Source organism: Pithys albifrons, chromosome 18 (genome assembly GCF_047495875.1).
Source record: "Pithys albifrons albifrons isolate INPA30051 chromosome 18, PitAlb_v1, whole genome shotgun sequence".
Lineage (NCBI taxonomy): Eukaryota > Metazoa > Chordata > Aves > Passeriformes > Thamnophilidae > Pithys > Pithys albifrons.
The window spans coordinates 1,931,417-1,954,653 of NC_092475.1; the positions used below are offsets into that span (position 1 = coordinate 1,931,417).

Below are 23,237 nucleotides of genomic sequence, written 5' to 3' on the forward strand. Positions count from 1 at the left end.
GTGTGCCGGCAGTGAAAGCACAAACAAGCGCCCGGGCACGGACACAAGGTAGGAGCACCTCGCTCGGGGGGGCACAGCCTCACCTGGGGGCAACACCTTCCTGAAGGGGCAACAGCACACCCAGGGGGCAACGCCTCACACTGGGGGGCACTGTGGGGCAGAACTGGGGTCGTGGGTTCGCTGCTAATCGTGGTGTGTTGTCACCTCCCACTAAGTCACCTGCTGGGTGCTTGAGCGTGAGGGGCAGGTGTGTGTGGGAGGTCGGGAGCTGCCATGGCTGAAGGGGCACAGGGCAATGCTGAGGTTGGGGCTGGCCCCCCCCCCAGGCTTCTCCTGGGGCAGCCAGGGCCAAGTGAAGGCAGCAAAACCTTCACTTCAGTGTGGAGCAGAGGTAGTGCCTGGATGAGTGGTGGGAGAGGCTTGGTTTTCCAGCAGGGAGAGGACACACTGGCTCCAGAGAGGTTTTGGGCTGTGTCCTGCTGCCAGACCCTGTGCATGGACACCCTGGGGCAGTGCCATGCCAGGTTTGGCTGTGCTTTCCCTCTGTATGCTGTGTGAACCCAGTGCCAGGGATGGCAAAGCCAAGAAAAGAGGCTAGGGAGGCTGAGCTGGGTTGTGCTGTGCCATGGTGGGTGTCTGCGTGGCCAGGAGGTGCTCGGGAGCTGCTCCAGCATCTGATCTGGGAGGTGGGAATTGCCTTGTGGAGGTGCCAAGGAGAGAGGGCTGGCAGGGCCTGCCAGGGTGGTGGTGTGTGCCATGGTGTGCTGTGGTGTGCCAGGGAGCCAGCGTGGGAGGTTTGGGCTGTGCCAGGAGCCAAGGGGGAGCATGAGCCTCAGAGAGTAAACAGAGAGCAATTAGTCTGGAGAGCGTGGCTGATGGAGGGGACTGGCCCTGGCAGCAAGGGGAGGGGAGCAATGATTTAATTAACACTGAGGAAGAACGTGGTCTCAGCTACTACGTGGGCTGGCTGAAAAGGGGGCTGCAGGCACCTCCCTGGTGTCCTGGGGAACAGGAGAAGGCTGGGTACACTCCTGGGGGCTGGGATAATGCTCAGTTGTGCGAGAGCCAGGGCTGGGCAAAAAGAAAATGGGAGAGACATGGATAAATGCCTCATGCCCTGCCCCGGAATGTTCTGGCTCTGTGATGAGAAGCAGAGATCCTCCACAGTGACAGTGTCTGTCACAGGGATAGGTGTCCAAGGGACACCGTGTCTCCTGGAGTCAGTGTTGCTCCAACTGGTCCCATCCAGTGGCTGACAGGGCAGTGGCTGCAGCCAAGGGCCTGGTTTGTGGCTGTCTCTGTCCAAGACACCCTTGTGCCCCTGCTCTGTCCCCATCCCTGATTCCATCCCTGTCCTTTCCACCATGAGATCATGGTGGCCACAAGCCCATCCCCAGGGAGAGGCAGGCTGGTCCCTTTGCACATCAGCATCACCCAAACAGCCACAGGATCAAGGGCATCTGATGCCACCGGGCCCCCACATGGCCCCCACAACACCACAAGCACCCTGCGATGCCACGGGCACCCCATGATACCAAAGGGACCAGGCAATGCCATGGGGATGCTTTGCCAGGACACCATCAGGGAGCAGCAGGAGGTGCTGGAGGAGCCGCTGGGTGCTTTGAGGGGATTGGAGAGAGGGAGAGGGTCTTGGAGACACTTTGATTGTCCCCAGAAAATGTCCCATGGATCTTGCTTGTGCCCACTGTCTTCCCTGGGCTGGGCTTCTGCCAGGAGAGGGAACAGGAAGGAGAAGTCCTGGAATGTTGCACGGTCAGAATCTTCTCCCTCCAATTCCAAGCCTGTTAGCTCACCCCTTTGCAACTCCCTGTTTCTCAGGCTTTTCCTTGGAAAGGAAAGAAGCCAAAGTAAAACGGTGACATGCTTTACACTGGTCCTGATTTCTTTCTATTGAATCTTATTCCCTGGTTTCACAGTTGTGGATTTTCACCAAAGGGGATAAACAGGTCTGGGATTTGGGGTTGTCATAGGAACTGTTTCTGTGCCACAGCCTCACTGCCAGCCTCACAGTCCCCTCCAGGGTTCCTGATGGAGTGAGGGCTCTCACCAGCACAGCAGGGGTTTCTCCAGCCCCCCAGGCACAGTCTCAGTGACAGCCACCCCACAGCACTGGGACACGGGGGTGTTTGGGGAGGAGGTGGAATCTTGGGCACTGCTGTAGTCTCTAAGTTGAGAGGAGGTGGAGGTGTTTGGAAGATGTTGCTTGTCCCTGTGGACTCTCTGGTGTCTGGCAGAAGGTTGTGCTACTGCAGTTATAGCTAGTGGGAATGTCTCTGTCCAACCTGGAATAATTTTTCATGGAGCTGAAGGGGTGTGGAGTGGATGGGAGGCTGCCCTCTGACCATTCCTCATCTCTTCTATTGCAGGCAGAGGGGCCAGGCAGCAAAAATAAGTGTCACATCCTTTGTACCCAACACTTCTTTGGCCTGTGCAGTCCTTCACTGTGGGACACCATGAGGCCAAGACTCTGGCAGTGATTAAAGAGGGTTTCCAAGGCCGTGGAACAAACAGGGACATCCAGTGCTTAAGAAAGACTCACTTTGTGCTTTCGGTGTTGGACGGGACACTGGTCAGGGACAATCGCTCTCCTGAGCCAGCACAGGGAGGGCAGATCCAGCTGCAGTGCTGGGTCCTGCCTGTGCCCAAGTGAGGGTTTCAGGGTGGGCAGGAGGGGGGCCTGCAGGTCCAGGGCTCTTCAAGCTAGAGCAGCTGTTGGTGACACACTGGAGTGGTCCTGATCCCCCCAACAGCCACATGGACCTTGCACCCAGAGTGAGCCCTGCACACTCCTGGGGATGTTCCTGATGGTTCTGTCCAGTGAGGAGTGCTCAGAATACAGAAACCCTTTGGGGAGCTCCCCATCCCAAGAGCAGGACGTTGTGGGGTCCCTGGAGATCCCATCGCTCCCAGCACCGAGTGACCTTAAAGCGTGGCCGTGCTTGGCCGAGGTCCCAGCGCTGGCAGCGCCCGAGCCCAGCACAAGCGTCCCTGTGCAGAGAAGTGCAGGGAAAGGGGAAAATATTGAGAGAGGCAGGAGAAGGGGGAAAGCAGGCGCTGCGGGAGGGAGCACGGCGAGGGCTGAAAGCTCCCTCTCAGCGGGCTTTTGTTCGCCCCGGACGTGTCCAGCGCTGCTGCCAGCCCGGAGGGGCTGTGCTGGCGCCGGTGGCTCCAGGCGATCCCGGAGCTCCGCAGCCTGCCCGGCGCCTCAGCCCCGCGACGTGCCCGTGGGCTGGATGCGGCTGCCCCAGAGGGGACCCCCATCGCCCCGCTGGGCTCTGCCCCTCGCCGCCAGCCCTGGGGTGGGCAGCGCCCGGACCCACAGCGCGCTCCCGAAAATAATTCCTTCTGACAGATCCATTTCTTCCGCATGGTTCAGGCTTAATTTTATAATGGTATCAGTAGCTATGGCAACGCGTAAAAATAACGGATCCCCGAGCCCGGCAAATTCTCCGTAAACAGCTCCAGTCTCCCGGAGCTCGGCCGGGTGGGCATCACCCCCTGCCCGCGGCTCCCGCGGCCGCTGCGGTTAGCGGCTGGTTTGGGATTCACGCGATGACTAATTAGCAGCGTTAACTGCTTACGCTTTAGGATGATGATTCCATCCGCTAATCCTTGGGGCTAGGCTGGGCTAATTGGGTGGATATCATTAACGCCGGCGGTCAGAGCTGCTGTTACGGGGCTGCAGCGCACCGGAGGCTGCAGCATCTCTCCGGTGGTTCCCTCCTGGCACCCCAGACCCAGCACGGGGCTGGCAGCCGTGGGGAGCCGGGCACGGCTCAGCCCCCGCGGTGTCACTGGGCCACCAGCCCCATTCGCACCTACAGCCTGTCCCAGAGCCGTTGCTGCTGCACATCCACGCGTGTGAACACGCACATGAATGCAAACGGACACACAGGCAGAACAGGTTTCCCACATGTAAGATCCTCCCGCTCGGCAGACATCAGCTGGTGTCGGCATCTGCCGGGGCTCAGCGGTCTCTGGTCACCACCGTGAGTGGATAATCCCAGGCAATATTTTCTAAACCTGTTAGACATCACACAGACCCTCTAAATCCCTGATCCCCCTCCAAGGCTCTGGCGGGATGGCAGCACTTGGCAGCTCGGATTTGCAGCTCTTTATCAGGGCCGGCCCCTTGGAGTAAAGCAGTTACTGGGAGCATGGTAGATCCTGCAGAGACAGAATTACTCCTCCAGCTTTTTATTGCCTTTCAACTTAGGGAAAAAAAAAAAAAAAAGGACTAACCAACACAAATCCCTTGGAGAAGCGTTTTTCTCCACCCAGCTCCCAGCAGCCAGACCAGAATGGCCCCAGCCCCACGGAGCCAGGAGCACTGGGTCAGAGAGAGTGGATGTGCCTGGTCTCAGTGGGGCCAAAATAAAGAGCCAAGAGCTCTGAGCCTTGGTGCTGCTTTGGGGACAATATGGGGACAGCCAGCACCTGGCAGGAGGGCTGGGGATGGCTGATCAGCACCTGCCTCCAGGGCTGGGTCTGGCTGTTTTGGGGGATGCATCTCCCCTTCATCCCAGTGTAATTGCCATCTCCACCATGGGGCATCAGATGCAGAACTTGCACAAATGATCCCAGTGAAGCCCCTGCAGCCAAACACACCATTACCCTCAGTAATAACACTAAAGGGTGACGTGGGGTTGGACTGGGTGTCCTGCACCCCACGTGCCGTGTCTCAGCTCTCCACGGGGCATCTCCCCAGAGCTGTTAGAGTGAGTGTCCATGTGCCAGGATGCCACAGCACAAATTCCCTCACTGAGCCTGGACCTCAGCCTCTCGCAGCGAGGACTCTGCCAAGCAGGAAGCGATGGGCTGAGGTGGCTGAACATGAGCAATCCCCCACGTTAGCAGTTTTATTTCCATCCACAGCTGCCTCAGGACTCTCAGGCAGCACAGCCTCAATGAGCTCCAGCCGCTGGCCCGGCAGTGCAGCATTATCTGCTGCTGCAGCCTCGGATGGGCTTTCATGATAACGATTTGCGATCAAAAAAGAACTTGGAGAGGATGCAGAAAAAACCAAACAGGCAGAAGAAAACTGAGATGATATCACACCTCCCTCGGCCCACCAAAGCCCTGGTGGTACCACCAAGGGGAGACCAAGGTCTTCTCCAGAATCACCCCATGGGGCTGTCTGTGTGCTGGGTCATCTGGGTCCTGGCATTGCCACCACATTCCCGTGGACCAGCGCAGTGCAGAGCTTCCTCCTCCAGTGCAGAGAGGGAGGTTTTGGCTCAAACAGCTCCCAGAAACCCATCAATGATTAACACCCAGCTCTGAAATGTCCCTGCATGGCTGGAGCTCTCTGCCTGCCCCTGCCTGCCTTCCCCTCCCCTGCCTGCCACTTTCTCCTCCACAGCACCACTGCTCCCAAGGCTGGGAAAGGTTGCCAAGGCTGCCCCCATGGCACTGGGGTTGCCTGTTGCTCTGGAGCCCCCCAGAGCTGAGGAGAGCTCAGTCTTGCACTCCAGACAGCACAGATTTCCCCCACAACCCCTGAGTTTTGCAACCACTGGCAGAAGGGAAGCAGAGCTGGGGACACCCTGCACCCCTGATGAGCTGCCCTGTGTGGGGGCTGTCTTGTGCCCTCATCTCTGTCATCAGTTAAGGTTGGAAAAGGCCTCTAAGATCCCTGAGTCCAACTATTCCCCCAGCACTGCCAAGCTCAGCACTAAACCACGTCCCCAGGTGCCACATCTACATGTTTTTTGAACACTTCCAGGGGCAGCGGCTCCACCACCTCCTGGGCAGCACAGTCTCAGGGCTGTGCACGTGTTGCAGATCCACAGCAAACAAAGGGCAGGATCCTCTCTGTGAGCAAAGGTTGGCACAGCCCTGCCAGTGCTCACGGCACGTCACTGGACATGGGCACCGGCACTGCCAGCTCTGTCCTTCCCAGCTGACCCTGCAGACGGGTTTTCCCAGTCTGTCAGCAGTTTCACCCTAAACCCCCTCATCACAGGTCAGCCAGGGCCACTTCCAGGCCAGGCACAGGATATAAGCCACCTTTCCTGCTCTGACACCATGAGGAATTCCCCCAGAGCGTGCTGGGCTGCATTAAGGAAGCCTGACCCAGTCACCCAATTTGCAGCATCCTGCAGGGCATTGCTGCCAGGTGGGAGCAGCCTGGGAGCACAGCATGGCCCTGGCATGGGCAAGCCACACTGGGGTACAGCCTCCACTGTAACCTAGGGGCTTCCTTGCTTGTTTGGTAGGCGGTGGTGGATGGTCTGACAGTGGTGGGTGGTCTGAGGGTGGATGTTTAGACACTGGTGGGTGGTCTGACAGTGGTGGACATTCTGATGGTAGATGATCTGATGGTGGTGGGTGGTCTAACACTGTCTGAGCTCTGCTGCCACTGCCCAAGCCCAGGGTGACAGCGTGTGAATGCCATGAGGGTACCTGGAGCATCACTCCACCCCAGCAATGCCTAGTGTGGGCAGGCAGTGCCACATCCCTCCCTCTTCCTCTGAAAGTCATTTCAGGGGCTTTGAGGGAACCAGCTGATCCCAGCAGTGCTGGGGATTAATTCAGTGGCAGAGGAACACTTACATTAAGTGGGCTGTGATTTGGAGCCCTGTTCCCTGAGGAGGAGGCAGAAATGAGCAGAGGGTCTGTCTGGCCAGGTGCACAGAGGGACCCTCCTTGGAAAATCCCCCATGCCAGGGAGCACTTCACCTCCTCCCCACTCACCCCCCACGCCATCTGCACCAACAGGGCCTGAGAGCTCTGACAATGACCTGAGAGACCTGAAATAACTCAGCTGTAACTCCTAAATCACTCAATAAAATCTTGACCAAAACAAATAAAGGCAGTTAATGTGAGCCCCCCACCCCAAAAGGTGAGGGGCAAAACCCCTGCACGGGCTGGTCATGCCTTTCTTCTGGCAATCATAGCATTAATGCAGTTCCTGAAATTCATCACCCTCCACTGGGCCTCTCTCATATAAGAGGGTGATTGGGTGCCTCCCTTTCCCAGCTGCAGGATTGGCAGGAGTATGAGGAGACAGGTAGGATACATCCCCCTGCTTGTTAAATCAGTGTTTGGAAGGCTGTGGGTGCTCCTTCCATGGGTCATGGTCCATGCAAACAGCCCACAGGTCACTTCTTTCCATCCCCACATTAGCATATTGCTTGTTAAAAGTTAACATCAGATAAACTAATTTAAGCTCCCACTGTACTGGATGTCTTGGATTAAATTGGCATGGTACCTAATGAAGCTGAAGCTCCATTTGTTGTGCTGGAAGCCCTAAATATCAGCAGTGTAATTGGTGTTCCCCACTTCAGGAGACATTTGTGTGTTTTTCTGTGCATTCTGACTGAAGCCTGAGGGGCGGTGAGGAGAGGCAGGGGAGCTGTAGGATGTGTCCACTTAGTTCTGAAGATGGAGGGGTCTTTAAATTTGGGTTTGGAGCTGCAGGAGGGATGGGGTGAGTGTGCCCAGCCCTATGCATGTGCTGGGGAGGCTGTGCTGTCTTGTGGGCACCAGAACAGACCTGGTGTGGGCTCAGTGCTCTGATGTGGTCCCACATGGTGTTTTGTTGTGGTGAACTGTGAAAGCAACACCTCTTGGGTGCTGAGGCTGGGCTGGGAATGGGCCAGGATAAAACTGGGTGGCCCTGAGCTTGCCTGGGGCAATGAGTCCCTGCAGCCCCACGTGCCTCAGTGGGGGAGTGCACTGCATTATTTGTGCTTATCATGGAATCACTGAGGTTGGAAAATACCTCTGAGATCATGGAGTCATTATTGTGGAGGGCTCCCATGGTTGCTGCCTGCTCAGTGGTGCTTGGTCATGGCTGTTTGCCCACAGCACTGAAACAGCAATGCTGGATGCCAAGTTTAGGGTGTTTTCCAGGAGGTCCAAATTATTGGTGGTTTTTCTGTTGATCCCTAAGCTGGTTTGGGTTTTGACTCTGGACTGAGCCCTCTGGGACAGCTGCTGTGTCCTGGTGTAATATGGCCAGCCATATTACCACCCTTCCCACTGTGCCATCCCTTGCTGGAGTGGGGATCCTGAGGGAGAAATTCCCAGGCAGGGAAAGACCTGCAGTCACCTCCATCGTTAGTGAAATGTGGCTCATTAACAGGCCCAGGTTTGGCTCTGCAGGGCAGGAACTGGAACCTTTCCCATCTCCATCCCCTGTGAATCCCCTCCAGCTGAGTGAGCCAACGCTGTCCCCAGGGGCCATTGGGGCTGGGAGAGGATCAGACAGGCAGCTGATTATGGGATGAAAGAACAGTCTGGGCAAAACCAGTGCTGCAAGACTTTCCACTGGGATCACCCTGGCTAGGCTCTACTTGTCCCTGTTGGATGCTAACAGGCTCTCACAAGAGATGGGGTGCTGCTGACCTGGCTGGGGGTTGCTGTGTGGGGAAAGATTCTCACCCCCTCTCTGGGGAAGTGGCAGATTCTGCTGCCAATGCAGAGCTGCCCAGCTGGAAATGTGGGAATGAAAAATCACACTGAGCCCCTAGTCCCAGCTGGGAGCAGGAAGGGGAACAGAGCCCTACCTGCTCAGCCACCTCCCAGCACCCAAACCTGTGGGGGTGGCTGAGCCCAGTCCAGCCCAGTCCCACCACACAGATCATGTGCCTTCCCCAACAGGTGCTGGCAGCATGATGTGTGTTCCTCACTGCCTCAAAGCTGTGAAAATCAACTTATTCTTGAAAAGCTCCCCTGGAACGCTGCCCCATGCCATGCTGGCTGCTGCCTGGCTCACAGGGCCAGGGAGAGACGGACTCCAGAATCCTCTGGGATCTCTGGAATTCCCACTGTGGGATCAGGGGTTTTGAGCTGAAGCATGAAGATGCTGCAAAGCAAACACAGCCCATGTGCCCACTGGCAGCAGGGAGAGCCTGGCAGTGCTGCCTGCCCTGCCAAGCAGTGCTGCAGCCTCCTGCTCACCGTGGGTGTTCAGTGCAGAAGGATGATGATGATGATGATGGCAGTGCTGCACTCCCAAAATTCTACATTCTCCCTCCATCTCAGGCACACAAGGAGCTGAATGCTCCTCTGCCCCAGGTTCCCTGACTGCCACGGGGCAGGTGCTGCCCTACTGGGGTGCATCCTTCAAACCCCCTGTACTGGAGCAGGGCCTTGCAATGCCGAGTGGAAGGGCCGTGGGCAGGAGAGGAGGCAGCTGAGCCTGCCCATATGCTTCCTAATGGGGAGCAATAGCAGCTCTTCCCGGGAAGCTCGCGCCGCACCATCTGCTCTGCGCGGTACCTTCTCTTGCAGAGCTTTTTTAAGCTCTAACTTCCCTTCCCGAGTGCTGTGCAGTGGCTGCTGCCTGTGTGCAGGCTGGTTCTGCTCTGAAACCACCTCAAAACAGGTTGTCTGAACCTTCAACGCCGAGCAGAACAGCCCAGACAGGCTGAAGCCAGCCAGGCCCCAGGAACTGTGCTTCCCTGTAAAAATAACCAGGAATGGTGGCTGTGAATGGGTGTTCCCAGCACCTTCCCTCCTGCTGGGCTCCCACTGGCCCTGGGAGTCTCTGCTTCTGGACTCGGACTGGGTGGGATGCATTGCCCATCGTGGGGTGGCTGCAAGGTTTCCACAAACCGCTGCTAATCTCATGGAATATCCTGAGTTGGAAAGGACCCACGAGGATCAACTCCAAGTCCTGGCCCTGCACAGGACAGCTCCAACAATCCCGTTATGTGCCTGAGATCATTGTCCAAATGCTCCTCGAGCTCTGTCAGGCTTGGAGCTGTGACCGTTTCCTTGGGGAGCCTGTTCTGATGCCTGACCACCCTCTGGATGAAGAACCTTTCCCTGATATCCAGCCTAAACCTCCCCTGACACAGCTTCATGTTGTTCTCTTGGATCCTGTCACTGGAAAGCAGAACTCAACACATGCCCCTCTGCTTCCTCTCATGAGGAACTTGTGGACTGTGGTGACATGTCCCCATGTTCCATCCCCCTGCAAGGCGATTATCTCCATGTGCAAAAGGCCAAATCCAAGGGCTCCCCTGGATCCCTGCTCCTTGCTCCCACTCTGGCCAGCTGTGTGAAGGGAAATGATGGTTGCACTGGGCTTCTCAGGAGCAGCACTGGCCACTAATGATTCTCCAGTGGGAGAGGCACTGGCTGCAGCCCTTGAGTGCAGCCTCCACCTGCCAAGGGGTTCTGGAGGCAGGTGAGTGCAGAGCCCTGGGGAGCTGGTCCTGGCTCCCAGCAGGGCTAAGTTAAGGCTGGATGTGCCCCGTGGGCGTAGCTGGGGCTGAGGGGGAGGCTGGCGGGGCCGGGGTGCGCGGGCGGACTCCGCACGCAGACTGGTGGTGCCAAGTCACTTCAGATATCTCGGCTGTGTGTTTGTGTGAGGCTCTAAATAAAGCCGACAGCCCTGGCGGCTGCCTGGGGAGGCAGAGAGGGAGGGGGGAGCCAGCACCCAGTCCCCCAGCACGGCACCCAGTGCTGCCCTCGAGCACCTGGCCTGGAGGGGGAGAGTGGTCAGTGTGACCTGAGCTGCTGGGGATGCTGCTGGTGATGCTGGGTGGGCTGGAAGATCCTGCTCTACAGTGTCTCCCTCACCCCTGGGAGAGCAGAGGGGACAGTGGGGTGGTAGTGGGAGCTGCCAGCATTGTATCTGCATCCCAGGTACCTGTCCTGGCCTTGCTGAAGTGCCCACAGGCAGTGGGAGAAGCTGTGACAGGTGCAGGCAGTGGAGAATGTGTCCTTGTGCCTCCCCTGGGAAAGGACTTTTTGTCAGGGAGAAGCAGGGCAGTGCAGGGACATGCATCCCATGAATGCTGACACCAAAACATCCTCCTCCTCAGCCTTGTTTGCCATTGCAGCTGCCTTGTCCTCAGGCTCTTGTCTCTCCCTGCCTTGGGCTCCTGCTGAGGAGACATCACAGGGATGTCCCCATGCTCCCAGCGTGCTGTGCAGGAATTTCCTCACCCTCCTTATCCACATTCCAACTGTCTGTGCTGCACCAGTGTCCCCTCCTTGCTCTGACCACTGCAGGCCAAGCTGACCTGTCCCTGTGGCACCTGCAAACCACCACCAGTGCCTCTGCCATGGGCTGTCACAGCTCAGCCCTCTGTGGTCCCTCGGGTTGCCCCATGACACTTGGCACTCCCAAAGCTGTGTGATACCCGTGTCGCTGCCACGGGCTATCCTGGCTCAGCCCAAGGTGGTCCCTGGGTATTTGGGACCCCCAAGGCTGTGTCCCTGCACCCCAGTGCAGGATCACTGGCTGTGTGTTGTGGCCGTGCAGAAGCAGTGGCCACACTGGCAGCCTGTGGCGGGTGAGAGGAGCCCTAACTCCCTGCCCGCAGCCCCGGGGCCATCGAACCATCCTTCATCTGCCCCGGTGGAGGACGGGGTACTCCGGGGCTACTGGCGGCCGGTCCCGGGGGTCCCCTCCCAGCCCACCTTAAGGCAGCCGCACAGCGGGGTGACCGGAGGACTCAGCCCCGGGGCGGGCGGGGCTGGCTTCGCCCTCCTCACCGGGGTACGCGGCGCCGAACCGCGGCTGCCGAGAGCCGGGGGCGGGGGGTTCTCGGTTCGGGGGCCAGCCCCGTCCCTCCCCGGTACCACGGCAACGGCGGCGGGAGGCGGCGCGGCGGGAGGGGAGGGGAGGCGGCTCCGGCGGCACCGGGGCACGCGCCCGCCCGGGGCCCCGCCGCGGCGGCCCCGACAGCGGCCCCGAGCCCGGCGCGGTGCCCACGGTGCGGTCCGTGTCGGTGTCGGTGCGTGCGTGTGCGCTGCCCGCCCGCCGCGGCGCGGGGGGGCGAGGGGGAGCCCGGCCTCCTTCCTCATTTTGGGGCTGAGAACGGCGATTTCCTTCGCCAGCTGCAGTTCTGCTCATTTTTTTTATTATTTTTTTCCCTATCTATCAAGCCGAGCCGGGCGCGGGGGCGCGCTGTGAAGCCGCGGGCTCCGCTCCCCGCACCGATGGAGCTGCATCCCCGGGATCCCGGCCGCACCGCCTGGGCACTGCCCTGCCTGCTGCTGCTCGTCCTGCCCGGTAAGCCATGGTTCCTGCTTGCCTCCCTGCTCCTCTCCTTGCCCTATTCTCCCTTTTCCTTCTCACACTGCTCTGCTTCCTCTATCCTGTTCCCCTTTTCCCACCCTCCTCTCCTCTGCTTTGCCCTGTTTTCCTCTTTTTTTCCCACTCTGCTTCTCTCTTCTCTGCCCTGTTTTCCCCCTTTCCGTCCCATGCAGCTTCTCTCCCTGCTTTGCCCTGTTTTCCCCCTTTCTCCACACCCTGCTCCTCTGCTCTGCTTTTCCTTGGTTTCCCCCTTTCTCTCCCACCCTGCTGCCCTGCTCTGTCCTATTTCCCCCTTTGCCATCCTGCTCCTCTCCTCTGCTTTGCCGTGTTTTCCCCCTTTTTTCCCCACCCTGCTCCTCTGTCCTGTTCCCCCCTTCTCTCCCTGCCCTGTCCCCTCCTTCCCCCCCCGCTCGCCTCTCTCCGCTCCCGCACACCTCCGGTACGCGACGTGACGCCGTCTCTCCGCGCACGGTTGGTTTGACCTTTCCTGGGATGACCTAGAGCGGGCGATGGCCGAGGGGCTCCCGAGGGGCCCTCGCTCGGCGGCTCCTCTCAAACCAAACTTCAAGGCAGGCAGACATTCCCCTTCCCAGCGAGACAGGGAATTCGGCAGGGGCATGAAGAGGCTTGTTGTTCCCACCCATTTGAGAGCACCCCCTGCCAGCTCTGGGAGAGGCAAATCTCAGCAAGCAGCCCAATTTCCCTCTCGGAGATGGTGGTGGGGCAGGCATGGGGAGGCTTTGGCGAGGGCTGCCTGTCTCCGCTGCCAGGAACTTGTTTTTCTTGCTAGCCCCCTGTGGGCTCTTTCTCTACCCAATTGTTGGGCCACCAAAGTGGTGGGATTGCACCATCCACAGGCAACACTCAGCCCTTGGTTACCCCGGGCTCGGGGTGCCCCAGTCCTTGCTGGGTCTCCACCACCTCCTTAAAAGCGCTGGGGGACGCAGCGAGTCAGAGTGTGCCTCTCCCCACCTGTTTCCCTTCCCTTACTGGCAGTGGGAAGTGTCTGGTCCCACCAGGAACGGAGCCCTGTGGTGGCGGCTGCTTTCAAGGATATTCTGTTTCTAGGATGTTTCGGTTTGGGTGATTATTGCAAAGGAATCGCTCTCCTTCTGGACGATGGAGGGACGAGGTTTTTGGGGCAAACTTGAGGCAATAGTGATGGACCTCCAGGAACATTTTGCTGCTGGGCTTTTTGCCTGGTCTGTCCAAATCACGCCCTTCCCAACCAGATCCCACTACAAACAGCCAAGCCCAGGCTCCATGGGGGAAAACCACCTTCTCCCAAGCCCACTGGAAATATTTACCATCAAAGCTTTACTTGAGCAAAGAGTTGGATGCAAACTTGAGCAGAAAGCAAATGCTTTCAGCACAACACTTCTTGCTTTGAGTTGCCTGATCACAACTGAGAAGTGCTGGCCCCAAACAGAAAACTCTGGCTGCTGAGAGCCAAGAAGGCTTTGGCGGTGAGTGCGGCTTCCCAGTGAGCTGCTGCGATTTCCTGCATGAAAGAAAGGCTCCAGCAAAGCTCCTGAGCTTAATTAAATGTAGTCTTGGAGTAAGAACCCCGTTTTTTCAAGCCAGCCATGGGAAAAGAACCACCCTGGGGCAGAAAGCCCTGGGTTGGGAGGTGGTTTGCATCCCTGATTTCAGGTACAAGCATGCAGGTCTTTTTTTTTTCCTGTACGGTGGATCCCTCCTGGGCCACGACTCAAACTGAGCTGAACTCCAGCAGAGCTGGCCCAGGCTGCTGCTGCTGCTGCTCCAGCAGCTTCTGCAGAAGCAAAGGGGAAGGGGAAAGGTCCTGCAGGAGACCTTCCTGTAGGGAAAAGGCATTGAGATCCTGGGAAGCCAAACAGCAAAGTCCTGTTTTGAAACTTGCGCCTTGCAGAGGCTTTCTGTGCTGGTGTGTCTCTGCAGAGGGTTTCAGCTGTGCCTCCCAAAGCCTCTTCCAAAGGGGAATTCAGTTTGATTGTGGGAGTCTGGCTCTTGGGATAAATTTCTGCTGATGCTGGAGGAGGGGAGCTTGGAAATGGTGGCTGTGTGTGAGCCGAGGCTTCCTCTGATGTCATGGATGTAAAACACAGGCTCTACTCCAACCCTCCCAGAGCGCCCTGGGGTCTGCTCAGGGCTCCACAAGTATCTCTGGGGCTCTCCTTGGCTTCCCTAAACAGCAGATTCCAGGCCTTTTATAGGCAGCACCTGTTAGTTTCCGCCACTGGCAGCACTGCTGCAGGTGAAATTCCAGCAGGATTATTTTGGGGTTCTCTTGCCCTGTGGCCTGTTCCTTCACTGAGTGACCGTGGGGCTTCGGATGCCGCTGACCAGCTGCACGTTGTTTCTGGAGCAACAGCCATCCTGGAACTCCTTATCCAGCTCCTTTGGAGGAAAAAAAATCTATTTTTATCAGAAGCATCTAAGCAGCCTCTCCTGAATTAAACCCCGGCCTCTTGCAATCTGTTCAGTATCGAATACTTCAAAAGGTGGAATATAGAAAAAAATGTGTCAGTGACATGGAAAACTTGCACTGCAGTGAGAAGTAGGATTATTTGGCTCCCAAATTAAACTGAATAACGGGAGAGAGGCAGGCTCTGCCAGATCGTGCTCCTGCCTCTGCTCTGGGCTGGGAAGTACTCTGGGTCTGCACTGCAAGGGTGCTCCCACCATGGGAACTGTCAGGTGATGCTTTTCAGGGCTCTAAAACCCTTGGCTAATTCTGGAGTGTAGGATAGAGCAGATTACAGGGTCAGAGCACCTAAATTCCCCATGATCTTGGGGGCAGGAGGATCGTGCTGCAATTCCAGGTGGTTTGAAATCCAAGTCTAAGAAAATAGTGTCATCAGGTGGCAGATGGGAAGTAGGTTTGCCCTGAAACAGTGAGAAATTGTGGTGTCTCGTGTGTTTGTGGCATGGAGACTCCCAGTATCCTACTCCTACTGCACAAGCATGTTGTGAGCTGCTGGGAAGGGGCTTGGCTTGGCTCATGGTCCCACTGCCCTTGGGGAAGCACCCTGAAAAGAGAAGGAGGAGGGGAGGCATTTTCAGCATGCAAGGAGAAGCTGCGTTCAGGGAAAAAGAGGAAAAGAGCTTTGCTAGAAACTTTGCATTTTCTAACTTGCATATTCTGGGGTTTTCTGTCAACTTCCCCTTTGAGTTTTCTCAGCTGGGGGCTGGGGCCATTGCTGGGCACTGCTGCAGGGGGCTGAGGTCGTTCTGAGCAGGTGGGGAGTCAGGTTGGTTCTGGTGTAGGGTGTTGGGTGCAGGCAGGAGGTGGAGAAGCCAGGTCAGACTGAGCCTCCTGCTCCTGGGCTGGGAGGTGCGAGCGGATCTCGCTGAGCTGTTACTGTGGGGGGTCATGGCTGGAGTTCATGTGTCATGGACCAGCAAACCCTGCACGGGACGATCTGAGCAGAGCTGGGTGAGAGTCCCTGAAGTAGCACGATGGCTCAGAACAGAACACATGGGAAAATACCCCAAAGCCCCATTTTAGTGCTACCTGAGAGGTTGCCTGGAGCCATGAGGTGTTTCCTTCTGTGACCAAGAGCTGCCAGTGAAGCCTCAGGCAGGCAGCAATGCTGGCAGTGCCCTTTGTTCTGATTCCTCTGGGAGCAGCAGCAGTCAGGAAAGCACCTCACAGCCCGTCCCTGGACAACAGCATGCTCTGTGCCTGCTAATCCCTGGGCACAGAAGGCAGACAGGGTGCTCGCACGCCGCTGCCCGGCGAGGAGGGGATGTGGAATGCATACAGAGCATCCACATTCCCAGCTGCAAAGCTGGGCTCTGGGAGAGCCAGCCCTGCTGCCCGCAGGGATAAATCCCTGTGGTCCCAGGAAGGCAGGAGCCTTTTGCCAAGGCAGGGGGAAGCTGGTGCTGCACACCAGGCAAGGCAGCCAGCCACCGGTGGGGCACCTGGCCGTGCTCAGCTCAGTGTCCCAGTGTTTCTGTGGGTGTTTCTCTGAGAGCCATCACTGCAAACAAGAAATGGACTTTGGGGTTGAGCAATGCCCACCTTGATCACGCTCTGATGTTGGGGTTGGCTATGGGACTCTAAAGGAGGCACTTCCCCAGCTGACCCTTTGGCAGGCCATGTGCCTTGTGGGGAGATGGACAGATGGAGGATGAAGAGGAGACACTCAGCTTGCTTGGTTGGGTTATGTGGGGCAGCACAGGCAGTTCCCCCCATGCAGGGGACCCTCAAGGGGACATGGAGGGTCTCCACCCCTCAGAAGTTGCTTTTACAGAGGATTGCAGAGGGGAGCAGTGATCAGCACATTCATCACAGGGCACAGAGCTTGTGTGGTGGGGAGGGGGCCTGGCCCCTGGTCCCCTGCTCCTGTGGACACACACAGGGCACATGGCCCTTGTTATACTGCAGTGCTGCCCACTAATGAGCTTTGTTTGCCCAGTTTGGTGGAGTGAATGCTTAGCATTGTGACTCCCCTGAGTACTGGAGGGGCTGGGGGGTCTGTGTAGTTGTTGGCTGAGGGTGCCAGTCCCTGTCTGTGCCAAATCTTAGTGCAGGGGTTCAGCAAGAGGCGGATGGCGTGATGATGCTTCTGTGCTTTCAAACTTCCCCTGTGTGTTTCTCAACCACTTCTTGTGAAAGGTCTGGGGATAGTGGGCGATGGAGAAGTTTAGGGGATGCCACAGCAGCAGATCCAGTGGTGTGTGCCGTGTGTCAGTGCCGTGCTCAGCACAAGGAATGCATGAGGCCTCCACTCCAGGGCTGCTCCCAGAGATCTGGGTGTCACTTGAGAAGCCTGGGGTCACCTTGCAGATGCCCAGACCACCACTGCTCAGATGCAAGACCAAGGCTCAGACTGAATGACACATCTGCATGTGACACAAACCAGCTCTGTCCTTCCTTGTTTGTCTTACGAGTAAAACTTGTCCTGGTGTCAAGTTCTGCTGCCATGTTAACCCTGATGCACCTTCGAAGGCAAACACCAGGGGCTGAAGGTTTTGGCTGGGGTTGCTGCAGACTAATGCCCTGGGCAAAAGCCTTTAGCTGGAGGAGTCTGGAGAAACAGCTCCTGGCAATTCTTGCCGCTGAGATCAAGTAACCCCACACATTGTGGAACAGCAGGAACATCTGTGAGTACGGCACATACTGCTGAGAGTCAGGAGGGATTAACAGCTGCCAAAAGTCAGCTCTGGTCTCTGTGGGAGCCAGCTGTGGCCTGAGGGCTCAAAGCAGCTTGTCCTACAGTGGGTCCTCTTGGGAACATCCAGCTAGAGATTGTGTCCCAAAGGCAGCTTTGGCAGGAGTCACTGCCCTGGGGTCCCTGAAAGGAGGTTGTAGCCAAGTTGGGGTCATTCTCTTCTCCTGAATAACAAGTAACAGGACAAGAGGAAATGGTTTCAAGTTGCACTAATGGAGGTTTAGGTTATTGGGGAAAATTTCTTCATAAAAAGGATTGTGAGCCCCTGGCACAGGGTGCCCAGGGCAGTGGTGGGATCACCCTCCCTGGAGGGATTTAAAAGATGTGTAGATGTGGCACCTGGGGACATGGTTTAGTTGTGGACTTGGTAGTGCTGGATTAATGCTTGGACTCAGTTATCTTAGAAGGCTTTTCCAATGTAAAGGATTCTGTGATTCCATGAATCTGGTGTGAGAGATGTGGGCTGCTGGTCCATGTGCTCTCCACACTGCTCAGTGTTATCTGCTCAAAGGCAACAGTCTCTTTGTGACCATGACACTGATTCTGGGTGCCACTGCCAGCTCTGGGGTTGCAGTGGTGAGCCCTGTTATCAACAGGTGGATCTGAGTGGTTTCCCCATTCTTTCCCCATGTGGCCTAAAAATAATGTGACCAGTCTTGAAATCTTACTGAATTTCATCACAATAACTAGATTGTCATGGGAAGCACTGACCAAGTTAACCCCTGGGTAACCCGTGGATGTGTAGTGGGGATCATGTGGGATGTTGCTGTCTGTGCAGAGGGGTGCAGTGCAGGCAGCTGGATTAGGGATTATTGTTGTGGAGATGCTCTGAAGGGGATGGCTCTTCCAGTCGATGCTGAACAGGAATGAGGCTTGCTTGGCTGGCATTGGTGATGGGGGTGGCTGTGCTCTCTTTGCTGGAATCACCAGGGCTGTGATTCCATGCAGAAATAGGGCAGATTCAGGGCAGAAAACACGGTGCCTCCTCTATGAAGGGCACTCTTTGGAGTACCTAGTTTTGTGCCCTTGTTTCTCCTGGCTGACAAAGCCAGGTGGCTGTGGGAGGCAGCCTGAGGCGTGGGCATCTGGGATTTGCTCCATGATTTAGCTGTACAGAGCATGGCAGGCTGTCACTGAGCAAAGCTCCATTCAGCTCCACTGCTGAGCACTGCAGGCAGAGTGCTGTGCCCATACCCACACTGTGTGCCCTGGGCTCCCTGGCGTGGGCACAGCCCAGTCACCTGTGGGGTGCTCAGCCTGTCCCAGGGCTGGGAGAACATTGGGGCATCTGGATGTGTGGTGCCAGGTGAGACTTGCTCTGCTTCTCCCCAGGTGCAGGTGCCCAGACAGGTCAGGACTTCAAGCTGCACCAGCCCCAGGACAAGGTGTCAGTGAGAGCTGGGGAGACGCTCACCCTGAACTGCACCGTGTCTGGAGACTCTGATCCTGGTCCTGTGAAGTGGCTGAAGGGCTGGGGCAGTGACAACAAGACCATCTATGGGGACACAGGCACCTACCCCCGTGTGGCAAGGGCAGTGAATGAATCCAACACAGACTTCACCATCCACATCAGGAATGTTCAGCCCGAGGATATCGGCACCTATTACTGTGTGAAGTTCCAAAATTTGTTGGGTGGTGGGATTCGGGTGTTTAAGCATGGAAGTGGCACAGAGGTGTCTGTGCAAGGTGAGTGCCCAGTGCTGCTCCCAGAGCAGCTCCTGGTGGGAACCAGCCCAGCCCAGCCCAGTGGGCTCTGCTCGGGGTGAGCAGGGATGGGGAAGGGGCTCAGGGGAAGGGGCCATCCCCATGCCCTTGTAGGAGCCCCTGCTCCTTGCAGACCTGGGGCTGGGCAGGGGGACAGAGGCTGGTCTGACAGCCCTGTGCTTCTCCCCACAGCCAAACCCTCCCAACCACTCGTGTCTGGGCCCACGCAGAGAGTGGCTCCAGGGCAATCAGTGACTTTCAGCTGCACGGCCGGAGGGTTCTTCCCCAAAGACATTGGCGTGAAATGGTTCAAGGACACGAACCCCATCACATCTCAGATGCCGCAGGTCACTGAATGGCAGAGGCAATCCTACAACATGTCCAGCACTGTGACAGTGGTGCTGGGGGAGGGTGACGTCCTCTCACGGCTCACCTGTGAGGTGCAGCACTCTGCGTCACCCACCCTGCTGCAGGGGACGTACCAGCTCAACAAAGTCCTGCGAGGTGAGGGCTGGGGGCTTGTGCTGGGGTGTCCTGCTCCTGTGGGGTGGGGTGTCCTGCTCCTGTGGGGCTGGGGGGGTCCCAGTGTGGGTATGGTGGGTGATGGGGTGGGGACAGGGCACCCCACGAGCAGCAGAGCCAGGAACGCAGACACCAGGCACTGTCTCTCTTCCCAGTTTCCCCCAGGGTGGATGTCAGAGCTGAGCAGAGGAGCCCCATTCAGTTGAACAAGACTGTGAACTTCACCTGCCATGTGAAGGGGTTTTACCCACGAGATTTGTCCATTTCCTGGCTGGAGAACGGGATGAAGATGGAGGTGGAGAAGAACAACTCCTGGTTATCAGAGTCCAGCAAGGGCTTGTGGGAGCTGAGGAGCTGGGTGGAAGTGCAAGCAACAGAGGAGAAGAATGGCTCTGTGTTCACCTGCCTGGTGGTACACGATGCTCAGGCCCCCATCAACTACTCAACCACCCTGTGGATTGCCAGCCCGGATGAGGAGGGATTGAGAAAGAAGTTCCAGATGGATAATGGTGTGTCAAAGCAGCTGGGATGGGGTGCCTGGTGGGGTGGCTGTGTGATGTAACCCCCTGAGAAAGTTCAAAGCCCCATCAAAATCTGGTTGAAGGTCCAAATCTCTGTGCTGGGGGAATGGAGGGTGTCATGGTAGCAGGCAATGAGCTGTCCTCTTTGGGGCTTCATGTGTCACTGGGCCAACCCCAGCTGTGAGACTTCAAGGACTGGGGGGTTCAGGTTCTTGGGCCATGGTGACCTTTTCATTGATGTTTCAGAAAATTTGGTCATCTACAGTGTGGTGGCCGTGGTCTGCTTGATACTGGCCCTGCTGGTGGCTGCAATTCTGTACCTCATCCGGACGAAGCAGATCAAGGGTAAGGGAGCCCAATGCATGGCAGGGAGGCAGCTGCTCCCAAGCCCCTTTTTCCTCTCTTGCTCTCAGGTGCTTGGGCAATTCATGGTGGCTCCTGCCCACTGGGGTGATGGATAGAGGTGCCATGGCTGTTTGCAGGCAGCAGATAAAGCTCTGCCTGGTTTGACCCCTGCCCTGTACCGACCCCTGCCCTGTACCTCCTGCCCTCTCCTGCAGGAAACAGGGTGAAACTCCAGGGACATGGAGGCACTCGCCTCTGGGAAAAGATGTCCTTGCCCTTGCAGCATCTCTGTGTGTGTGTTCTGCCTGGGGAAATTGCTTTCTGAATTATTTCTTTCCTAAACTACTTCTCTTCTGGCAGGTAAGAGCTCGCCATCTGCCAGGTGAGTGGAGCTCCCCTCTAGTTACTGGGTAACCTGTGGGCACTCCAAGCTGGGCACCTCCAGCCACAGAGTCTGTAAGGACTGGGACAGAGTTGAATTCCCAAAATTTGTGAAAGGGAAGGCAGGAGCATGGGCTCTGCCCATCTCCCTGGCTGAGGATCTGTCCCCATGGTGACTTTTGGTTTGTGGTGAGGCTGAGCAGACATGTGGGAGCTGGTCTCTGGCCAGCAGAGAAGCAGCTGGACCAGCCCATGAGCAAAAGCTCAGGATCCATCCTTTTGGGTGCAGCTGCAAAGTCCTTGGTGTGCATCTGACTTCCCCAGCCATGAGGGAAGAGGCAACAGGGCACTCAGTCTGCCTGACTGGTTTTGTTCCCTCTTCCAGGTTACATGAACCAGAGAAGAGCAGCGAGGCCACGACCCAGGTGGGTCCATTCACTCTGGTCTGGGGAGGGAGAGTGGCCAAGAGGCACTGGAGGTGGGAGCAAAGGGCGATGGTTCTCGAGTGACACATCTCGGTGTCTCCAGTGGAGGGTGGTGGTTCCCCAGTGAAATGTCTTGCTGTCTCCACACTGTGGCTGGAGATGGAAGAGAAGCTGCCCCAGGAATGGAGTAGCCACTTCATGGCATCTTTTCTGCCTTCACCCTCCCTCCTTCTCCTCCTCCCAGTAAAGTCTGGGTTTGTGCTGCCTGGAGAACCAGCTGTGCGATAGCCAACCAGGCTATTTGTGGAGTTATTTGCATTTGGTGACGCAGCTGTGAGTTAAATCATGATCAGCAGCAATCTGTCCATCCCACCCAGGCTCTGCCAGCTCCTACGTGGGCATCACTGGGCAGGCTGGCCCTGCTGGGACAGGGTTATGGAGCAGTTTCAGTGGGATTGTGGCAGTGCCTCTGAATCTCATCCCTATCAGGACAGGGTGACAGGGTGGCTCATGACTGGAAGCAGAGCATGGCTGCAGGATGGTGGCTGCTGGCATTGTTACCTCTGTGCAAGCAGGGATTGAGCTGTCTGGGATGAGCTGCAGTCGGATTGACTCCAGCATGGGGCTGTGGGTGGTGGGTACAGGGGAAACCCAGACGAGGAACTCTTGGTGTCTCACACAGGAGTCCGACCCCAACAACCTGACCTATGCAGACCTCAACTTTGACAAGGAGAGGAAGACCATCCGCCGGATGGTGGAGATGAGCCAGCAGTCGGAGTACGCCTGCATCCAGACCAGCCAGGCACCCAACGGCGACGAGAACCTCACCTACGCCGACCTGGACATGGTGCACCTCAGCAAGGCGCCCAAGCGGCCGGCCCCACGCCCCGAGGAGGCCACCTCTGAGTATGCCAGCGTCCAGATCCCCAGGAAGTGAGCAGTGGCTGCTGGAATCCCCTGTCCCATGGGGAGCAGGCTCTGCTTCTCCCCGGGAGGGTTCTCTTGGAAGCACTGGGAATGACGTGAAGATGCACTGCAGCTATCGGTGTTCTAGGATGGAAATGGAGCCTGTGATACTGTGGGGGTTGTCTCCCATCCACAGAGACCTGATTTTTGGGGGCAGCTTGGTCCTAGGACCATCCCTTCAGGACCCCCCTTGGGGGTTGCTCAGCCTCAGTGTGCCGGGTTTGCCCGTGAATGGGATCAGCCAGCGGAGCAGCAGTTCCTTGGGAAGCTCCAGCTGGGCTGAGGGGACAGGTACAGTGCCTCCACACCAGCTCTCATGGGGATGCCACTGCCTGGCCCACGGCTCCCCGGGACCAGCAGGGCCCCCACACTGCCTTCTGGGGCTCTGCCACCACGCCTGGACACCAAACTCTGGCTTTAAAGGAAGGACCGAAGTGTCCGCCTCTCTTCCCAAGTGTCCCTTCTGCGGGACCTCGGTCTCGTCCCAAGGCCAAGAGGCTGGAAGGCCGTCGAGCCGAGCCCCCTCCCTGCCATCTGGGGGGCTCTAGGTCTGGCTCCCCAGCACCAAGAATCCTCCTCCTCCTCATCTTCCTCTGCACAGCCTTGCCCTGCACTGGGACCCACCAGCGCTGCCCCAGGCTTGTACAAAGCATGTGGGGTTCCCCCAGCCTGGCTGTGGGGTCCCCCCAGCCTGGCTCCCCCCCGGGAGCTCCCCGCAGGTACAATGTAACATGTTTTGACTGTTTGACATGTAACTGTTAATTTTTAGAGCTGAACCCCCCAATGTTTTGTGTTGTACGTGGGTGTACTGCTGTGTACTTAACACTAGAATAAGATGTGCAAAATTAAGACCGAGGCCTCAGTAAAGACCGTCCAATCCCTACAGAGTTTATAAGAGACTTACATGCCCCACCCTCAGCTCTGTCATGGCAGCCAGGCAGGCTCCCCCCAGGCCACTCGTGGGGACAAATGTCTTCCATGTGTCCCTTGAGTCATCGTGCAGAGTCTCCTGCAGCAGAGGAAATGTGTGGGGCTGCCCCCCTGGCTGCTGACAGGGGGCTGGGGTTACCTTGGGGTGCTTTGGGAGCAATGTGACTGCTTGTACAGACTTCTTTTGGTTTGGTTTTTTTTCTTTTTGCTTGCAAGATATTTTTATAATAAAAGTGAAAAGTCCTGTGCTGCTCCCACA

At 57.2% G+C, this 23,237-nt stretch overlaps 1 protein-coding gene across 4 annotated transcripts; it reads left to right on the forward strand.

The window, feature by feature from the left end:
* On the forward strand, window positions 1-23,237 carry LOC139680429 (tyrosine-protein phosphatase non-receptor type substrate 1-like). Of its 4 annotated transcripts, none has more exons than XM_071573016.1 (9): window positions 1-48; window positions 11,872-11,998; window positions 18,517-18,870; window positions 19,081-19,392; window positions 19,566-19,919; window positions 20,178-20,276; window positions 20,637-20,658; window positions 21,043-21,082; window positions 21,765-23,237. In XM_071573016.1, the coding sequence occupies exons 2-9, from the start codon at window positions 11,926-11,928 to the stop codon at window positions 22,017-22,019; spliced, it is 1,509 nt and encodes a 502-aa protein (XP_071429117.1). In that variant the 5' UTR covers window positions 1-48; window positions 11,872-11,925; the 3' UTR covers window positions 22,020-23,237. The 4 variants fall into 4 exon arrangements, with proteins under 4 accessions (XP_071429117.1, XP_071429115.1, XP_071429114.1 ...); XM_071573014.1 differs by lacking the exon at window positions 1-48 and adding an exon at window positions 11,482-11,561; XM_071573013.1 differs by lacking the exon at window positions 1-48 and adding an exon at window positions 11,589-11,720.